General features: G+C 44.5%; 1 protein-coding gene across 2 annotated transcripts in view; it reads left to right on the top strand.

Annotated features, from left to right (window-relative positions):
• The window catches only part of MOGAT1 (monoacylglycerol O-acyltransferase 1), a 37,227-nt gene extending 16,919 nt beyond the window's left edge, over window positions 1–20,308 (top strand). Inside the window, exons 4-7 of one of the 2 annotated variants that reach the window (XR_011998051.1) lie at window positions 3,756–3,930; window positions 4,918–5,117; window positions 14,826–17,201; window positions 18,731–20,308. Coding sequence is in view for 1 of the 2 variants with exons in the window: in XM_026002069.2 (XP_025857854.1) it covers window positions 3,756–3,930; window positions 4,918–5,117; window positions 14,826–14,980 (530 nt within the window). In the remaining variant the exon portion in view is untranslated. Of the gene's footprint in view, window positions 1–3,755; window positions 3,931–4,917; window positions 5,118–14,825 lie in introns of both variants that reach the window. The other variant, XM_026002069.2, reaches the window with a different exon arrangement.
• Window positions 20,309–21,377: the final 1,069 nt, after the last annotated feature.

Here is a 21,377-nt window from a genome sequence, read left to right as displayed (position 1 = left end):
TGTCCTCCACATGCCTTGAAGCAATGGCTGTGTATAAACTAAGCAAACTTACCCCGTCTTTTTCTTCCCAGATTAACTATAACTTGGCTCAGAAATGAGTTCATTCTATTCTGCTTACTCTGAGCTAGTGGAAGACTCTTGATTAATGAAACCAGGACTCTACCAATTCCAGGAATAAAATTTAGCTGGGATGCTAAGAAGACACTCTCTGAGTGTCCCCAGAGGCTAAGCTTGAGTTAACAGCTCTCACTTCAATTTGAGGGGTTCAGATTTGTTTGGTTTTCCAACCTGACCACCTTCCTGACCCAGCGTGACCTGCAATTCCTTACAGACCGCTTTATGTTCGTGGTCATTGCGCGTGTTAGTTATCATGGCCTCGCATTTCCAGAGTATAAGGACAAGTTGAGAGCCTCTTTTGGAAAATTTGTAATTTCAGGATGGCAAATTCAGAGATATTTCAGTGGCATATCCAGAGATAGAATTTTCCAGGGTCTTCCAGGTTTTCTGTTTCTTTCTATTTCTCAAGCCTCCGTTGTCCTAACACACCAGATAGGAAATCACTAAGCCCCGGGCAGACCGGGATCGCTGGCTGGGTCCTCTGGATGGACCTTCACCCATGTATGGCCCTGGGCTCTCTGTCCAGCCAGACCGTCACTGCATCTGGCCTCTAGAGGGTGCACAGAACCTCCAAACTACCATAGGCGCCAAAAAAAAAAAAAAAAAAAAAAAAAATCCCTTCCGTGGTTTGTGGTCCTTGATTCGGTTATTTTTATAAAAGGAAAAAAAAAAAAGAAAGGGGAAGTTTTTTTAATTTCAAAAAAGCACAGAAATATATCCACAGTATCCTGTTTGCTGATTCCAACCAGAGGTGATCTGGGGGTGTAGTGGTAACGGAGAGCAGGTGTGGCCAATTTATGGCCCAAGAGATGTGGGTATGTGGGTACCCCCTCCCCGTGGCCATGTCACATGCATATAATCAGCCTTAAGAGTCTGCCTCGTGTGGGGGCCCCACAGTCCCTGCCATTTGAGATGAAACGTGCCTGTTCCGTGTGGCTTGTGACAGCCGCGCCGTCTTCTCCTTTGTGCCATGCTTGAGATACCCGAAGAGCTAAATAAAAACGTCCGGCCTTGGGGCTGGTAGAGCTTTAGGGGGGTCCTGATCTCAGCGTGTGCGGAGTCCCCCTTTATTTCCCCGAGCCAGGTTGCTTGGACAGCCTGGGCCACGGCGGCCCTTCGACCCCTGCCCGGCTCGGCTGCCGCCGCGGCCTGACAGCCCCCGGGTGTGCCGAGCCCATGTGGCAAGGAGCCAACGGAGTCGCAGAGGTCCCTTGCGAGCAGCGCCTGCTTCGCTCTTACCCAAGAGATCTCTGCCCCTTGTAAGTCCGGACCGTGCCTCTTGGTCCGTCTCGGTGACCCCGTCCTTGTCGGGGTCCACCAGGGCTTGCCGCGTGCCTCGGGGGTCGGCAGGGAGCAGAGCTCGGGCCCCACAGCCCAGCACGCTCGGAGGAGCCGGTGTGAGCAACAGCTGGTAGATGTGACGAGCCTCGTGCTGGATGCGTCCTGGGGAGGGGAGCAGCTGCCTGTGTCATGTCATCACACCTGCACGGCGTCCGGCCTGTAGCAGGTGCTCAGTGAGTGTGTTGAACCAAGGAACGAGTGACGAGTTGACGTGGTTGCTGCAGGGGGGGGGGGGGGGTCTATATGGGAGGAGCTGCACTTCTGACCTGGATGACAAGGTAGGTGATGGTCCCGGTTTCTCCGAGAGGTGATGTTGCAAGAATGACGTTGAGAAAGAGAGCAGCGCACCGGGTTTAGGGACGTGGAGTTTGAGGTGTCTTTGAGTTACCAAGGTAGAAATGTCCTTGGAAGTATGGGAAGTGTGGAGGGGCGCCTGGGGGGCTCGGTGGTTGAGCGTCTGCCTTTGGCTTGGGTCATGATCCAGGGTCCTGGGATCGAGTCCCGCATCGGGCTCCCTACAGAGAGCCTGCTCCTCCCTCTGCCTGTGTCTCTGCCTCTCTCTGTGACTCTCATGAATAAATAAAACCTTTTTAAAAACTAAAAAAATTTTAAAATTTTTTTAAAAAGGAAGTATGGGAGGAAGACATCCCAGGAGATAGATTTAGGAGAGCTCAGCACACGTATTAGTTGAGTCCACGTGTGTAGATAACATTAGAAGGATCATGGACCAAGGAGGAGCCTGTCTTAGTTCAGCTGCTGTAACACAGAACTGTAGACCGGGTGACGGGATATCCAAGATCAAGGCCCTGGCAGATCCAGGGTCCAGTTTGAGACCCTCTCTGGCTGGAGGGCAGCCATCCTGTTACATCCTCACATGACGGAGAGACAGCACCCTACCTCCCTCCCTCTTTTTATAAGAACACAGATCCCATTTGGGGGGCTATGTTCTCATGACCCCATTACTTCCTAAAGGCCCTATTTCTTAATGCCATCCTACGGGGGATGAGGGTTTCAACATAGAGATTTAGGAGGAATGAACATACGCAGTTCTTAGAGCCCTAAGACCGAGCAGCATTTAAGGATGGCCTATCAGCAGAGCCTAGAGAGGGACCGGAGGCCTGGCCAGAGGAGAGCCGGGGTCTGGTAGCCCCAAAGGCCCTCTTTCCAATGGAAGTAATGCCTCCAGCTCCCGCTCAGCGCACGCAGGGCAGAATGGTGATGCCTTGAACTCAGGGGAAGTTCAAACCCATTGAGACTCAGCTTCTCTATCCTCACCCCCGCCACCCTCTGCCTCCTTAGTAAGTGGTTGGTCACTCGGAATCCTGAATTATTTTCTGTTCCCCCAGTAATAGGATCTCACAGTAAAATGAGCATATAGTTTTCCTTTGAGAAGTGAAGTGTGTTGTGTCTTAATAAAGCCTGTCTGACGCATTCTTGTATGACTCAAAGAAAATGGTTAAAACCAAGAATGGGAGAAAATGATAAGACTTTAAACAGCAATTATCTCTGAAATACAGGCCATGAGTGGCTTGTGTTTTCATTTTTTCTCTTTTCCTTTAAGACTTCATGGTATTTCCCTCCAAGAGTACATAGTATGTTCAAAGTCTGAAAAGGAATCTTTAAAAGTTATTTTTCTGTGGGAAAAAGCCTGGTACAAAGACTGAACAATTATATGACTGTCTTCAATAAACAATTCACTAAAATCAGACTAGACATTTTGGAACTATGTAAAGATCTGGTTATTTGTCAAATGTCTGAATTTTTAAACACCATTTACACTATAAATCTAAGTTTGGGAAACAACCCGTATAGGATATCTGAAAACAGGCCCTTTTGTGTTCAGAAGATCCAGTGTAACCTCTTGGAAAGGATATGCTTTTTGATCTTGAGCCAAGATTCACCAGGGTGGTAGTGGTCAAGGCCACCATGTACAGGTAAGCAGGTTGTGCACTGAACAACTGCACAAGGCACCTTTTACTTATCATACAATATGAATAGAGTCCATAGAGTCGAGCAAGTGTACAGCCCACCCAAATAAGTGGTGAATCTAATAACAAGTGACATTTTAATGACCTAACCCATCACCTGCCGAAATGTTAGATCGTATTAATGGAATATGTTACCAAAGATCTATCTGGCTGTGACAAAATTATAAATATAAGCTGTTCCAAATGTAAGCAGGGCCGGGAATTTTGTTAAAATTGTTCTATGACTGACGTCATAGAACATTATGGTGAAGAATATTTTCATTTTTAAGACACGCTAAATACTTAAGCCCTTTTGTTTTCTTCATTAAGGGTCAGTCTCAGTTTCTAAGAAAAGTGTGTCCTATGTGCTGAGCAAGGAGGGAGGTGGAAACATTTCAGTCATTGTTCTTGGGGGTGCAGAAGAATCACTGGATGCCCATCCTGGAAAATTCACTCTGTTCATCCGCCAGCGGAAAGGATTTGTTAAAGTGGCTTTGACCCATGGGTAAGTCGCTTCTCGTTTCCAGTACCTGGGGTAGAGAAGTTAAGGCATCATTAAATGAACACAAGAAATAAGGTAATTTTTCTCATCCTTAAAGCAGACTTCCTCTTAGCTGACCTTACGGTGAAAGCAGATGTGGATGTTCATGGAAAATGGGTACAACCTTCCCACTGAGGGAGTTCAGCCCCGTGGGAGCCAGAAGTTAAACTTACCTTTAAAGGCAAAGCAAACAGGGGGCGCCCAGGTGGCTCAGTCAGTTGGGCCTATACCTTTGGCTCTGGTCATGATCCCAGGTCCTGGGATCGAGCCCCACATGGGTCCCTGCTCCGCAGGGAGGCTGCTTCTCTCTTTCCCAGGGCTGCTCCCTGCCTCTCATTCATATTCATTCATTCATTCATTCATTCTCTCTCTCTCTCTCTCTTTCTCTCTCTGTCAAATAAATAAATAGAATCCGGACTGCCCAGGTGGCTTAGTGGTTTAACGCCGCCTTCAGCCCAGGGTGTGATCCTGGAGTCCCGGGATCGAGTCCTGCGTCAGGCTCCCTGCATGGAGCTTGCTTCTCCCTCTGCCTGTGTCTCTGCCCCCACCCCCATGAATAAATAAATAAAGTCTTTAAAATAATAAGTTAATAGAATCCCTTTTTAAAAAACAAACAAAAATACAAAATTTTATATATATAGGGTATAAACGTCCAGCCCAATGAACAAACGAATCATGGCCCCAACGATAGGTAGAAAAGAAGCCTCCTGGGGCCTTGATTTTTCTATGGAATAAAATCCCACGAGTCATTGACCTGCTAAAGTACGTCCCCAAAGGGTTTCAAACAGAAGTCGGTTTCGCTGTGTAGGATGTGAACTTAGAGGTACAGGGAGATGTGGGGACTTTGGAAAGTGGTTGGGATATGTTGCAGAAGTCCTCTGAACAGAAGAAAATACTTAAATCTTTTTCCTTGAAAAAAATGCATATTCTTCCCCCCTTTGTTATTTGTAGTGCCTCCTTGGTCCCGGTGTTTTCTTTTGGAGAAAACGAACTATTTAAGCAAGTTAACAACCCTGAAGGCTCATGGCTTCGAACTGTGCAGGAGAAGCTACAGAAGATCATGGGGTTTGCTTTGCCTCTCTTCCATGCCAGAGGGATTTTTCAATACAATTTTGGCCTGATGCCCTATAGGAAACCTATCCACACTGTGGGTATGTACATCGAAGACTAAAGGCTTCCTAGGATGAGTAGACGCATCACCTTAACCTTGAGCATCGTTATTGCTGCTGATTGCAGTGCTTATGCGAGAAAAATGGCTTTGAGTAAAGAACTTCCTAAAATAAGAATCCTGTAGATGGTAGTTGAGCCCCATTTATGGAATGCCTTTTAGCCAAGGAATGACTGCATTTTCCCTTTGGGAATTGATCACTTTCAGGAATACTACTATTGAACTGCAGGGAGAATCTAATTTCGACATCGAGTTTCTAGTACTCTCCGCGAGTCTGTTTCTCTGCCAGCAGATTGTAGCATAGCAATTCTGTGATGAACACATTTACATCAGTCTATGAGTATCGGCAGATTTCTGTGTAACAGGTGTCGTCGTCGTCTTTGTGTTCGGTTCACATGGGCACTGGCTTCTGTAGCAAGAGCACGTTGGGGGTCCACACGCTATTTTTATGTGTATTCTCGTATGAGCTGAATTTATTTTAAAACGTGGTGCATTGGGAGGGAATTGAGATGGAGGAGGAGGGTGATGGACTCTTGGTTAGGGCCGAGGGGCAGAGTCCTGAGCCCTTCCCATTGCAAGTGACCTGGGGTGCAGAACAGGAGAAAGTGCCGAGCCGGGGGCTATGAGCAGTTACCCGAGCTGTGCGCTTCATCTGAAACTGGAAGGAATAGTTTCACCACAGATGGGCCATTAAATGACATCCCAAAATTTTGTTTTTAGATCTGTTTCATTAGAATGGGATTTGACCCCTACCGTCAGGTTCTGAGAGCTTTGCATGGCACGTGTGGTCATGTGACACCATTTATAAATGCCGTTATTTAACTCAAATGGAATGTTACCAGACTGTTCGATCAGTTCTGTAGTGGGAACACAGAGATAAGCTTGCGCTTGTGTTTTTCCAAGATAAGCTAGTTACGTTTCTTTGGCGTAATATGTACTAACAAGGTAATCGACGTGGGTTAGGCCCTGATTTCTCTTTGCCGTAATATTAAATCATCATTTCTGGTTCCTTATCTGCAAAGTCCTAGAGTTGACATTTTGGGAGATATAAGGGAAATTGAAAGACACAATTTTTGGGAACTATAAGTTCAGTCAAGTGGAGCTCATGCACAGGCAATACGTTGCAGGGTTGAAAGCCAAATGTATTTTGTGGATTTAAATGATGACAGTTATCCCCCTGGTGGGGTTAAAGTTTAGTTTTAAGTTAAGTGGTTACTGTAGGATGCAGCCTGGTTATAACTCTACAGACAGATAATGAGCTGGTCGGGGAGTCAAATGGAAATGACTGAATCTGAATTCGTTGTTGAGACTAGAAAACCTAGAGCTCTGGTTTTCGTTCTTGCCTAACGTGCTTCTCTTCAAGATTTAGAATAAGGGAAAATTGGGACACCTGGGGGGCTCAGTGGTTGAGCATCTGCCTTTGGCCCAGCGCGTGATCCCCGGGTCCTGGGATTGAGTCCCACATCGGGCTCCCTTCAGGGAGCCTGCTTCTCCCTCTGACTTAGTCTCTGCCTCTCTCTGTGTGTCTCTCATGAATAAATAAATAAAATATTTTAAAAAAAAAGAATAAGGGAAAATGACTTCAACGTGCCCTTCCACTTAGCTCTCAAATTACTTCATTGGAAATGCCGTATCTAGTCTCTAGCATCCTCAGTCTCCTGCTATTATTTGAAGCCCTTTAAAAACGAAGCTGAGAATATGAATGTTTACATAAAATCTTAGCTGGCGTGCATGTGATCTCCTGGTGGTGAGTGGAAGTCAGATGCTTGAGGGCAGCCTGATGTGGGCCCCCCGTGCACCATCACACCCTGTGTGCATTTAAAGGCTTTTACTCGTGGGGAGCCTGGCTGGCTTAGTCAATAGAGCACACGATGCTCTATCTCCGGGTTGTAAGTTCAAGCCCTACTGTAGGCTTGGAGCCGACTTAAAAAAAATAAAATGAAGACTTTTATTTGAAATAACACAGAGGAGTATAGAGTATTGACAGTTCCATAAACAGAAACAAAGCTGGGATGCCTGGGTGGCTCAGCGGTTGAGCGCCTGCCTTCAGCATAGGGCATGATCCCAGGGTCCTGGGATCGAGTCCCATGTCGGGCTTCCTTCTCTGTGGGGAGCCTACTTTTCCCTCTGCCTGCTACTCCCCTTGCTTGTGCGCTCTCGTTCTCTCCCTCTCTTCCTCTCTCTCTCTCTCTTTGTCTCTCTCTTTAATAAATAAAGTCTTTAAAAAGAAAAAAAAGAAGGGCAGAAGACATGAACAGAGGTTTCTCCAAAGAGGAAATACAGGTGGCCAACAGATACATGAAAAGATGCTCCACATCCCTCAGCATCAGGGAGATGCAAATCAAAACCACAATGAGATGTCACCTTACACCTGTCTGAGTGGCTAAACTAGAAAACACAAGAAAAACACGTGTTGGTGAGGATGTGGAGAAATGGGAACCCTCGTGCTCTGTTGGTAGGAGTGTAAACAGTACAGCCACCGTAGAAGACAGTATAGAGGTTCCTCAAAAAGTTGAAAATGGACCTGCCCCATGACCCAGTAATTGCACAATTGGGTATTAAACCAAGAAAATATGAAGACACAAATTGAAAGAGATACAGGTACCCCTATGATTACTGCAGCATTATTTACAACCGCCAAGTTACCGAAGCAGCCCAGGCATCCATGGATTGATGAATTAAGAAGATGTGGTGTATATATTCAGTGGAGTATTATTCAGCTGTGAAAAAAGAGTGAAATCTTGCCATTTGCAACAACATGGATAGAGGACAGTATAATGCTCAGCATAATAAGCCAGAGAAAGAAAAGTGCCATATGATCTCACTTGTATGTGGAATTTAAGAAAAAAAAAAAGGAAAAAAAAAGAGAAACCAAGAAATAGACGCTTAACTGTAGAGAACAAACTGGTTACCAGAAGGGAGATCGGTGGGGGGGATGAGGGGAATAGGTGGTGGGGATGAAGAGAACGCTTATCATGATGAGCACTGAGCAATGCATAGAATTGCTGACTCACTATGCTGTACACCTGGAACTAATATAATACTATGTATTAGCTATACTGGAATTAAAGTAAAAGCCTAAGTAAAAAAGTAAAAAAAAAAAAAAAGAAGAAGAAGAAGAAGAAGAAGATACCATATATTTGGTTTACACATTATGCAAATAGCTACAATTTACATATTTTGTTATTGTCAGTTTATCAAAAGCTAGTAAGATGTTCCCATACCTTGTGTTTCATTACATAAATGATGGAAAGAAACTGATTTAAATATCACATCCATCGTGATAACCAGGAGGGATAACTGAAAGAAGTTTAGACTATAAGAACCACGTGTAAAGAATTGCAGTTCTTTGGATTTGCTCTGTGTGTTTCTACAATATCGAGCTCCGGGAAAGCAGGGACTCTGCTTCATTCCTGGCACCCACAGGATAGAGGCTCAAGGCACATATGTAAACAAATCATTCTTCTCCTCGGTTTCCAGGTCTCCAACAAGTACACGTTAAACATTCTAAGGCAAGTACCGTTAAATTCGCAGTGTAGAGCCAGTATGGGTGTGAGGATGCCAAGTTGCCTGTTTGGGCAAGAAAGTAAGAGAGGCAAGGAAACTTGCCATTTAAAGGGAGAAGATTGCATACATCCTGGTATATGTCAATTTTAATTTTTGAAAGTTCATGTTGGAAAATCTCAGGGGTCCAGAAAAGTCTCATGAGTAGGAGAATGAACCCCTGTGTACCTGTCTCCCCCACTCACCAGCTGGTAACATTTACTACGGTTTTTCTCTCTCTAACGGTATAATAAATACCCTCTACTGTTGTTATTGCTCAACTGAGTATGCACAGACATCATGACGTTTGCTCCTGAGTATCTCCCCTAAGAGCAAGATGATTCTCTCCTATAATGTCAGTGCAGTTCAGGAAATCGGGCGTTGATAGATAGCTGTTAGCCAGTGTAGAGTGTGTATTTAAATTCCACCAACTGCCACAATAATTTCCTTCTTAGCTTTTGGGGGTTAGTGGGCAGGGAGGGTCAAGTGCTTCTTTTCCTAAACAGGATCATATGTTGCATCCAGTGTTTACACCTCTTTAACCTGCTTCCAGCTGGATCAGTCTTTCTACTTCCTTTGGTCTTCATGACACGAGCAGTGGGGAGGCGTATAGGTCAGTGGTTTGTAGAACGTTCCCCAACTTGAGTTGGCGTGTTTCACTCATGATGACGCCCCACTTCTGTATACGTGGCAGGAATTCCACAGAAGTGGTGTTGTGTCTTCCTCAGTGCATCATATCAAGAGGCCCTTGGTGTCACTTTGTGCCATTGTTGGGGATATTCATTTTGATCACCTGAGTGGAGCGCTTGCCAGGTTTCTCTACTATAAAGTTAAATCATGAAGATTTATCTACAGACATCTTTATATGTTTACATATGTAAATATATAATCTGTATCATATATGTATTTATCGAGACTTTTTGCTTTTCATTAATGAGTAACCTGGGGATAGTGTTACTTAGATACTGTGTAACTATTCTGCTCATCAGCCTTTACTTGATGGCTTTAATATCCATTGATAATTCCTGCCTGAATCAATTAAGGCAGTTACGGTTGCAAACTGGTGGTGGTCTAACTCTTGCATCCCTTCCCTATTAATCAATCGGCTCTCCCTCCTCCCAGTGTTAGATTATTTGAATTCTGGATACCCAGAGAGGCTTGTCGGCTGGGTTGACAAGGAAGGGTCTCCATCCTGTCCAGTCTCACAACTTCCACTGGCTTCATAACTCCTTAGTCTGCCTTTTAATTATGGATGTGATGGGCGTGTTTGTTTCATTTTTAAGCTTACGGCAAAACGGAAAAATATAACCACTGCCATTAAGAAATTGGTTCTTTCCATTGTAGGCCCAACATGGTGGTAGTGGCTGACGCTCAGACACCAGCCACACAAAGACCTCAATGTTGACATTAAGGAGCTGTTTATCGTGCATTAGCCAGGTGTACAAAAGGAAGCAATGTGGGTTTGGGATCTGATTCAGAGTGACTTAGGCAGCTTCATTTCTCCTCCCCGAGCCTCGGACTTTACAACTCTGGAGAAGAGGCTGTTATAATTTTCCTGTCTTTGACCAGGGTTATTCTGGGCATCAAATGACATGGTAGGTAGGAAAGCACTCCGTACACCCCAGGTGCTAGGAGATTATGGGGTGGTACATACTGCAGGAAGCTTCCTGGCCTGATTGTTGAGAGCTCTTAAATGTGTTTCCATCTTTGTAAGTATTCTTGCCTTAGTGTTTGTCTGAATCAGATCATGGGGAAATAGACAAATTCAGATCGTGAGACATTGTATTGAACAACCGGTCTGGATTCTTCCAAAATATTGAGGTCATGAAAGACCAAAAGGAGAGAGCACCCAAAGACACAACAGCTGGCATGGGGAAAACGACTCTAAGGATATCATTGAGATCATTCATGATCTCACAGTTTGGATGTGGATTCAGTACAAAATAATATCATGGAGAAGTGTGATGATGGTGGTGTTAGAAAGGACAGTGTTCTTGTTCTTAGGTGCTTCATGCCGCAATGTTTGGGGACGATAACACGATTGAACCATTAATGTCTACAAGCTATTTTCAAATGGGTCGACAAAATAAAAATAACACATATGTACATATGTGCATGCGTGTGGCGGGGGTGTGTGTGCACACAAACTATTCAAAACTCCAGAGTCTAGAGGAAGAGTATGCAAGTGCTTACTTCATTATTCTTTCTATAATTTTGAATTTTTTAACATAAAGACAGGAAAAGGAATGTGCTTTAATAGAATACAACTGGTTTGAAACCACTTGAGGACAAAAGTAGTCCATTATATTTCAAGTCATTATTGTTTCCTGATGGGAAGAAAAGAGCAGGCTAAGGGATTCTCTGAAATGCAAAGAAAGGAAGGGGTGCCTAATTTAAATTTGAATATAAAGTAGGGATTTAAGGAGATAAAAATGTCCCGGGAGATTAGCATGGTGCCCAGTACAACCCATTAAGTATTTGATAAATGTTTTTGAGTGAGTGCGTGAGTGCTCACACACACACACACACTCACACAAACACACACACACACACCCTTACATTGAGCATATTTGAGCCTCTGCTGTAAGTCAGGGGTTCAGTGAGCCCAGGTCTCATGGGCACCCACACGTTGACTCTTCCTGACCCCCGGACCAGTAGCCTCGCTTTCTCTAGTGTACAGCTGTGCAGCATCCAGAGAAGGTCTGATTCCTGTGTGAGACCGTCAGAGCCATGAATTTGGTGGCATTTTCATGCTTAAAGAAAAATAGAGCAAAGATCCCTTATTGCAGAGGATCTACTCTTTGCCTCGATGAGAAGAAAATAATGCCCATTTCCAAACTCCTCTCCAGCTGTGTGTACACTGGCTATGAAGCTGCTCATTCTTCTTCTCAGGTAAACACGACACAGCACCCTAGAGATGGGGCTGAGGCTGCTCCGCGAGGCCGTAAGTGCATAACTAATCTTGAATTGCTGGATGGAGTTGGAAAATGGAACAAATGCTCCCGCCAGCTATAAAAAGCACCGAAACATAAACAGGGCCGCTGTGATTCCTGACTGCCACAAGGAGATGTTGGCTGATTTTTCCAGGGCAAGGAGTTCATTTCCAAAAGCAGGCTGAGGCAACTGGGTTTTTCCCTTTGTGTTGTAAAAAGAGAGTTACAGGGCAATTTGCAGCTAACTTAGTCTTTAGGTTTGTTTTCTTTTCCTTGGCAGTAAAAAATCTCCTTTTTTGTAGAGAGAGAATTTTGGTCTCCTAGGGCTCTGGAGACCCTTCATAGATTTGCAAGTCTTTGTTTTGTTACTTCTGTCTTTAACCCTAAAAAGTAATTGAGAAATATTTCTTACTTTCTAATCCAGTTTTGGGGCTAGTGGGGGTGGGGGCAGGAGTACTGGCTTTACCTCCTGAATTCTGTGTGTGTGTGTGTATGTGTGTGTGTGTGTGTGTGTGTGTGTGTGTGTAGTTTGGGAATTTCCAGCATCTCAGTTTCTCTACGTGTAAATGAGAGAGAGGCAAGGATGAAGCAGTCCATTTCACACTTTAAAAAGAAAGGTCTTATGATAAATTGAGTATATATGGGCATGTTTGAGCTCTCTGGAAGAACCATCTAATATATAGTGAACCCATTAAAAAGAAAAGAACAGGATTGAGATTAGCTGTAGGAGGGACGCCTGGGTGGCTTGGTGGTTGAGCATCTGCCTTTTTGGCTCAGGGCGTGATCCCAGGGTCCTGGAATTGAGTCTCACATGGGGCTCCCAGCATGGAGCCTGCTTCTCCCTCTGCCCGTGTCTCTCATGAATAAATAAATAAAATCTTTTTTTAAAAAGCTGTAGTAGAGCTCAGAGGAAGTAAGACTTAATAATTCACAAGTCTTAATTAAACTAAGCTGGGAACAACATGCTTCACCTTCTCAGACCGCTTTGTCTCTCTAAGCCCCCTCCCAACTCCCACAAGGAATAGTTGCCCTTCACCTTGAAGCTATTTTTCTATACAACTGCAAATTTGCTGGTAGAGTGGCATTGGCTGGTAGATTCTCAATTCACATGTAGATTTCTGAGTGTTTTTCTTGAAACAAAAAGATCAGAGTTGTAAAGAGACTTCAAGGATCCCCGGGTGGCGCAGTGGTTTGGCGTTTGCCTTTGGCCCAGGGCACGATCCTGGAGACCCGGGATCGAATCCCACGTCGGGCTCCCGGTGCATGGAGCCTGCTTCTCCCTCTGCCTGTGTCTCTGCCTCTCTCTCTCTCTCTCTCTCTCTCTCTCTCTCTCTCTGACTATCATAAATAAATAAAAATTTAAAAAAAAAAAAAAAAAAAAAAAAGGAAAGAGGCTTCAAGATCATTGAGTTCTACTTGTGTATCCTAGACATGTAGAGATTAAGGCCAAAGAGGAGTTCCTAGCTTAGTAGACCTTGTCTCCAGTCTCGCGCCTGCACCAGCCCCCGTTCCACCCCGGCACCGCGTTAGCCTCTCTTCCTCTGTATTTCCAACCACAACTGACAGCAAGACGTTTCCAGTTCATTATGTTGAGTGACAAAAGACTGATGCGCACTCTTTGTAAATTTGACATCCAGGCTATCAAAGAGACCTGTCTGTGAGAATCTTGAGGCTTTATCTGGTTAAAGACTTAGCAATTTGAGAATACTAATACTACAGTAAGGTGATATTTATTATGTGTATCTATATATCTCTCCTTACTGCGTTAGATGGATGGATAGATGGTTGGATGGATGGATGGATGGATGGATGGAGATATCTTCTTAATAATGCATTTTGTTATGTGTGTGTGTGTGTGTATCACTCCCTTCTCTGTGCCCCCTTACCTCCCATACTGATGTCATTTATCACTTTCTCCTTTCTCTGTGACTTAACATTTGCTTGGTTTTCTCTTTAACTCTCCACTTTCTGTTACTGACATGGATGTGGACCTCACATGGAGCACAGGACAACCTAGGCTAGGCCAAAGGAAGCCACCTCTCACCCTCAGAGTTCTATTTCCTATGGCCCTACTTGACCTATTACCCAAGTTAATAGAGGGAAGTAAGGAGCTGTTTGCTGCCCAGCAAGTTGCTAAAACCTGTCACAGGTTTTCAACTCTTGGCATCAGTAAGCAGCAGAGGGCGCAGTGAACAGCAGGGAGGACCCAGGAGAGCAGACGCCAAAGCCACGTGTGTCTTGTAGTTCTGAAAAATCTGAGACACCTCTAAACACCTTTTTAAATATGTAAAGAAGCTGCCAGATTAAATAATAATTAGTTGATTTTTAATGACAGGCAAATCACAAATGCATCCTCATTGTAAAAAATTCCTGCAATACAGATAGAGGGAAAACTTCCCCGTCTCTACCTTCCTTCCTTCCTAGAGGTAATGGTTATCCATCTATTTCTAGACTTTTTAAACACACTAAAGCTTATAATGCATCTAAGAATATAAATATTTTTTTATAAATGGGATCATACCATATTATTTTGCAACTCTTTTTCCTACTTCATATGTTCTAGACCTCGATATGTGTGTGTGTGTGTGTGTGTATGCATATAATTTCATTTAAAAAAAAAAAACTGCTGCCTAAGATTCTGTTGAGTGAATGTTCTGTGGTTTATTTAGTAAATTTTCTACTGGGACTTCTGCTTGGTTTTGTTTTCTACTCTTACCAACAGTAGGATTCTTGTGATTGTGTGTGTTTTCTAATGCAGATTCTTAGCTATGAAGATATACATTCTTTAAATATTTTTAAGTGACATGAATAAGAGAGCAGAGGGCCAGTGCCTCATGACTCAAAGAGTTTGCAGTTGGCGACAATAGGGCACTGTGGCCTGGACACCAGCTGTACCAGAGGGACAGTACCAGTGACATGCCCACACAGCTATGTCCTCTTACTCACAGCTGTGGTCAGCCCAGTAGTTCATTTGACTCCAAGTCAAAACCACCAGGGTACTTCCACTGCAGCAACTGCTGAGGAAAGTTCTTTATTTGTTATCAAATGGGATGGCGTGATAGTTGGAGACAGCCAGGGAGATGAACAAGGGATTGGAGCAAGCAGGCCTGACAGATTCTGATTGGCAGATCTTTCCGGGGCCATCCAGTAGAGGCAGTAGTTTGTGGTGGAGTGATTTTGTCTTCTTACGTCTGATGTATTCTGTATTTTTGCAGTTGGCCGCCCGATCCCTGTTCATCGGACTCCGCACCCAAGCCCGGAACAGATTGAGGAGTTGCATCAGACCTATATGGAGGAGCTAAGGAAATTATTTGAAGCACACAAAAGGAAGTACGGTATTCCCGAGCATGAAACTCTCATTTTTAAATAACCGTACTCGTAGAAGACATATAAGAGGATGAGAGAACATCCCATTGCAGGATACATGTTTTAAATAAGGTGTTTTTTTTTTTTTCTTTGACTCTGGAATCAAATTTGCAACTCAATGCAACTGAAAAGTATTCTTTATGGTGATGGATGTTGATGTGCACCAGGTGTAAATAAATAAAAATATAGTGGGTCAACTGGAGGAGAAGGTTGGAGATGGCTATTATAACCCTTCTATTAAGACTCCTCATTTGGGAAAGTGCAGTCATTTCACAGGTTAAGAAAAGGGTTAGAATTATTCATGTGCTCAAAAAAAAAATGACAGCTTCAAAAAAATAATTAGACCCTTTTACCAGAATCACAATAATTATAATTTAAGGTGGTGTTTCCACAAAGCGTGACAGCTCTTGCTTAGCACAGCTGGAACAGTTAGGAGACAGTGTGTAGACTAATTTTCCATACAGAGCTAGAGGAGATCGTTTCTCTCTCTCTCTCTCTCTCTCTCTTTTCTGCTTGAACAGGCCATTTTTTGGTGAATAATGTTACTTTGCACAGTTAGATAATATGATCCTTCAGGTCATGTCAACCACCACGTTTTTATACAACGGTGCAGAATTTCTATGCAGTTTTTGAAATAGGATGAATCTACCATCTGGAAACCCATGTGGATGAGAGCGTGTCTCCTCATTTCTATTCGTGCTTAGAAATATTCATGCTTGTCATTTGCTTAGAAGTATGTTCGTTTGCTACAGACAAGGAGGTCTTTCGGGAGACCTGCTTCAGAACATTAAAATTCCGAAAGGTTTTCACGGTACTAGAAATGGTTTTAATTTTCTTCCCAAATGGCCTCTTTGAGTAAGAGCAGCGATGAAAGAAAGTGCTCTCTGATTGCGATGGGTCCAGTTACAGCAGGCTGGTCCGCGAGAGTGGGAACACTGCTCCTTCTGTTCACTGACCTCTCCCTGGGCCCTGGGCTGGGCACGAGAGAAGTACTTGTTTCCTGAATGTATTTAGAGGTGAACCCACAAACAAACTTTGCCTTAAGGTGAAGAATTTTTGAGACTATACCAAAGGATGAACCTTGTATAAGAAAAGACCCGCTTCCAGAAGGAGAAATTGTACTGTCCTGTTGTCTTATGACCATGATGGACAAGACCACAGGTGAGCTGCTGAGGCCTAAGTCAGAAGGTTTCTGATCATCAGGTACTAAGTGTTAAGTCATTTATTATCCAGTAAGGAGGAAGAATGTCTAGTTTCCAGATGATCTCCCCTGCTACTTCTCGCTTCTCTACCTCCTCCACTCTAGGTCTTTGGGGGCCACTTCTCTGAGTGGTTCTGACTTCCTAGTAATAGATCTTCAGGCCTCTGATTTTTAAAACCTCAAGCCCTGGACTAGAGCATGGACTGAGTTCAGCATCAGCCAAACAAAATCACGCTGGGTAATGTCTTGAGTAGGAAAGCATTTCACATGGGAAAAAGTGAACCTCCTCGATTGTTCTAGTCAAGGTCATCTTGGCCGGCATCACTTTGGCTTCACACTGGTTGAGCAATCCAGGAGTCCACTGACCCGTGGCCTTAAAATGACATTGATTTTTTAATTGAAGCAGGGAATAGGACACAACCTATTTTTTAATAGATGCAGAAAAATTGACTGTAAATCCTTTCCTGTATTATTCAGCCCAGACGAAGTGTAAAGGAACACGATTTACAGAAAATGACACCCCAGCTGGTCAGGGGTCAGTCTTTCAAAAGAGAGCTGTGAGAGCCAGGACAACCACAGCAACGAAAGACCTTCAAGTCATTATAAAACCCATGAATTTCATTGCTTTGGAGATGTTTATTAAGAGCTCACGACACATAGTCTCTTGTGATTGCGTGAAGGTCTGACTTTTAATCTCATACTTGGTAATGGGGGCCAAGCTGACCCCCCCCAAAATCAGCTGGATCATCTAGGAAGCAGTTGAAGCCTGTATGTAGTAACACAGAAGCCCTGAAAATAGAGAAAAGTTTTGCTCTGATGAATTTATCTAGAATTTTGCCATTTTGAAAATCTAGACATCAGCAACTTTAATTTCGGCATCCCTAAATATGACTTTGGGGTACATATTAGAGATGTTATCTCTTTCTTTCTTTGGGTCTCCTGCAGTCTTTTTTTTTTTTTTTTTTAAGATTTTATTAATTTATTCATGAGAGACACACAGAGAGAGAGAGAGGAAGAGACACAGGCAGAGGAAGAAGCAGGCTCCCTGCGGGGAGCCTGATGTGGGACTCGATCCTGGGACTCTGGGATCACATCCTGAGCCTAAGGCAGATGCTCAACTGCTGAGCCATCCAGGCGTCCCAGGTCCCCAGAGGTCTTAATCCAGCCAGAAGCCCTTTCATAAACTTGAAGCATAGTAGGAAGTTCCTTATAGTCCTACAGATTGCAGGTGAAGTTTTTGTCGTGAATTTTTGCTATAGCGCAAAATGTGGGCCATATATTGTATTCGCTAATATAGTGTGACCAAGATCGCCTCTGTTAAAGATTCTCACTGACTCTGCAATTGCACATAAAATTTAAACAGCAAAGCAAAACAATAATGACAACAAAAGGAACCCGAGGGCACAGTAAGAGAAACTCTGCTAATTGCCTTGAGAAAATATGCATTTATGCCACTTGATCAGGACGTTTCTCTCTCCTGTTTCTCTTGCATACTGGGCACAGGCTGAGTCATTTCCTTTGTCTTGCAGCTGGAAGTATTGAAATCATCCATATCCAGCTTAAGTCTATTATGTTCACACTGAAGGTTGCAGCTTCAGTGCCTATGAAAGCCAGTCCCGGGGCTACCATGGCAGGGGATGCTGCATGATTTATGAAAACCTTTCTTGAGGACTATGGAAACAATCACAGTCCATATACTTCAGGGATGATAGCTAAGCCTTTATTATATGTATAGCATTAAAAGTAAAAATCCCAGGACACCTGGGTGGCTCAGGGGTTAAGCGTCTGCCTTTGGCTCAGGTCATGACCCTGGAGTCCTGGGATCGAGTCCCACATCGGGCTCCCTGCAGGGAGCCTGCTTCTCCCTCTGCCTGTGTCTCTGCCTCTCTCTGTGTCTCTCATGAATAAATAAATAAAATCTTGGGGAAAAAAAAGTAAAATCCCTACCTTCAATAGAAGGGACGCTTTGGTCATGGAAAACACAGGAGGCAGCATCTAGATGCAGTGTCCCTCCCTCTGTAACTTCACATCTCTTCCAAACTGCCTCGCCCACAATGCAAATTACCAAGGTTTGTGTTAAATATGAAAATGAGTTTTGAGTGCATTTACTCTGTTTTCTTTTCCTCTGACCAGAAACAGTGTTGATGGAATCTGTTGATTCGTTGATTGGTTTGGTCAGTTAGTTGTTTTTTTCCCCCCACTAGCCCAAGGTTGCCCAAGTTCTGATACTGTATTTGTGTTTTTAAACTAAGTGATAAAATGTCTATTTCTGGGGCTGGAAGAGTTACTCCAAATAGGATTTGTATATCTTTTTCAAGAAAAAAAAAAAGCAGCTTTTATATAACCAACTAATTGTGCCAGTTTCTCTGCGATGGCAAGAACAGAAGCGATTTTTTTTATATTTAAAGCCAAGGGATTTATCTAATATCCTATATCTGTTATTTTAATTAATCCTTCACAAACACCCACAGCCTTGTGCCTTTTTTTTTTAAGATTTTATTTATTTATTCCTGAGAGACACAGAGAGAGAGAGAGAGAGAGGCAGAGACACAGGCAGAGGGAGAAGCAGGCTCTGTCGGGGGAACCCGATACGGGACTCGATCCCAGGACCCCGGGGTCACGTCCTGAACTGAAGGCAGATGCTCAACCACTGAGCCCTGCAAAGGCCCCTCCTTGAGCCTTAATATCTATATGGGAAGGCGAAGGTCTATCTCAATCCATAGGTTGCTGGTGGGGTGATGGGCTCCTCAGTGGCGGGATCTGGGGGTGTGCGCGTTTGCTTGTGGCCCCCAAGGCCGGGCCGTGAGATGCTTACGGCACCCACCTGGCAGTGGGACGATGTGTGCAGGAGCCAGGCTTTAGAGCTAGAGTCCGGCGGTTTGTCCTTCTGCAGCCGAAGCAGCTGGGCCTGCTCCCCACACTTGTTGATTAACCTGTGATCAGGTTTGTTGGCCTGACCTTGCACGAGACACGAGGGTCAGAACACAGAGTGTGACTAACGACGCTCCTAAAGCGAGGGGTTCAGCACGTCCGGCGCCAGCTCTGTCTCGCTGGGGCCTGGAACAGCTCTCCCGAGACCAGTACAGCGCCTGTTGCTTCTCCCTTCCGCGGGGGCGGTTTGCTGTGTGTGCCTGGGTGACGTCCAGGACTCCAGCAGCAGGCGGCCCCCGCACGGCAGGGGCAGGCGAGGGGCTCCAGGCCAGGCGGTGACAGCCCGCCAAGGGTCCTCCCCCTAATACGGGGCAGAGCAATCCCGTTACACAGGCAAGTGGCAGCGGGGCCCCTGCCCCCGTGCCCACGGCCCCAAGCCGTTCTGGCTCGAGCTGCCTCCAGCTGGTTGCACAGCTGCCTTTTTTTTTTCTTTTTTTTTTTTTATAGCTCTTAGATTCTGGTTAAGAATTCTCGTAGCCTCTCTTGAGAATAAAGATAAATCTGACCTCCTTGTGTTCCCAAGGCCTGTATATTCCTCCCCTACTCCGTTTCCAGACCAACTTGGAGCCTCCAGCCTTTCTGGTTGGATTCCAGCTGCCCAGAGTGGGGGACAGTCACGCGGAGACACCCAGAAACCACAACAACTGTGCTTTCCTCCTGTTTCAAATAACCCTTTAGCCTCTGGTCCTCCCCTGGCTGCTGAGGAGGCTCACTCCTCCCTCTCGGGAGCGGATGATCTCTGAAGTCCCCTCTGGCGCGTCTCTGTGGTCTCTAGCCTGGCCTTTGTACTGTCGTGGTCACACCATCCAGTGGGAGATGGACGTTTGCCCGTGGACTACTTTTGCCTCCACCATCCTCACTTGGATTCCTCTGGCCGTGCAAATGGATCAAAGGACCATCTCCCCTTTCGTAGTATATGGAGAACAGAAACTGCTACGGAGATTTCTCCAGCATCACGGCGACCTTTAGTCATGGTGTTTCTCAGAAACGATTGAATTCTCTAAATAAAAATGGGAGACATGTATGGAAGAGGTTTCCTTCTTTATATCGCTCAAAACTGTGAAGTACCAGTTTATTTCTTGTTAAAAGCTTTATAGGAGATGGTGAATGTTTATATTTTCTACATTGTGCGTGTTGCTGTATGCTTTCTAAAAGCTCTTGGTTTACAAAGTTTTGACCAATAAATGGGCTTTAACATGCCCCGGTCGTAGATGCGTGCGCGTGGTGTTTTCCCTGAGGGGAATGGTTTCCCTTTCCAGGCCTTTGTCAAGGCTGAAGCCACTTGGACTTGGGGACCGATGCGGGTGAGGGGTGTCGTGAGCTTTGCAGATTCTCTGCTGAAGAGCCAGGCCTGTAGATGCTCTGGATGCGAGAAATGCAAAACCCAGCAGGGGCAGGGTAGCGGGGAAGTGCAGGTGTGCCAGGTGGAACAGGTGGGGCCACGGTCGAGATAAGTGGGACTTACCGGATACAGAAATGTTCAAAAACTGGTAGAAAAATTGACACAGTCCAGATCAAGGGAATCACTGCTGAGGGGGTTCGGGGTTCCTTTTGGGTGATGAAAGTGCCCTAAAACCGGATTGTGGTGACGGCACGCACACTCTGTGAATATACCACAACCTCCCAAATTCCTCTCTTCAAATGGGTGAATTTACACTACATGAATTATACCTCAATAAAGCCGTTGTTTTTTGGGTTCTTTTAAAGATTTTATTTACTTATTCATGAGAGACACAGACGGAGAAGCAGGCTCCCTGTGCGGAGCCCGATGCGGGACTCGATCCCGGGACCCGGGGTCACGACCTGAGCCGAAGGCGGATGCTCAACCACTGAGCTCCCAAGTGCCCCTCAATAAAGCCGTTTTATACACTCGAGACACTCAGGCACCTGGCAAAATAATGGAAGAAGCTAAAAACTAAATTTTTCTCTTGATGTGTCAAAAGTGCAGTCGTCTCCTTTGGATGCGTGCATGTTGGACGACAAAGTTTAAGCTTTGATTTTTGAGACCTGTTGGCATTTCTGCTGTTTGTTATCAAAATAGGTGTTTTTGATACTCTTTTAAAATATTTTATTGGCTAGAAAACATGTTGAATTGTTATGGTGTAAAAATACTGCTTGACTTTAATTTTTCCCAGTATTTTATTAATACTGTAGTTAGAATAAATACATAATTACATAAATAAATACATGCATAAGTAAGACTGTGGTTAATACTAAGTAAATATTATCCTATAAAAACCATTAATATTTATCCACCACCTACAGTGTG

The sequence above is a fragment of the Vulpes vulpes genome, chromosome 16, assembly GCF_048418805.1.
Source record: "Vulpes vulpes isolate BD-2025 chromosome 16, VulVul3, whole genome shotgun sequence".
Lineage (NCBI taxonomy): Eukaryota > Metazoa > Chordata > Mammalia > Carnivora > Canidae > Vulpes > Vulpes vulpes.
Note: the sequence above shows the minus strand (reverse complement) of the source record. Positions and strands in the feature narration are given on the sequence as shown.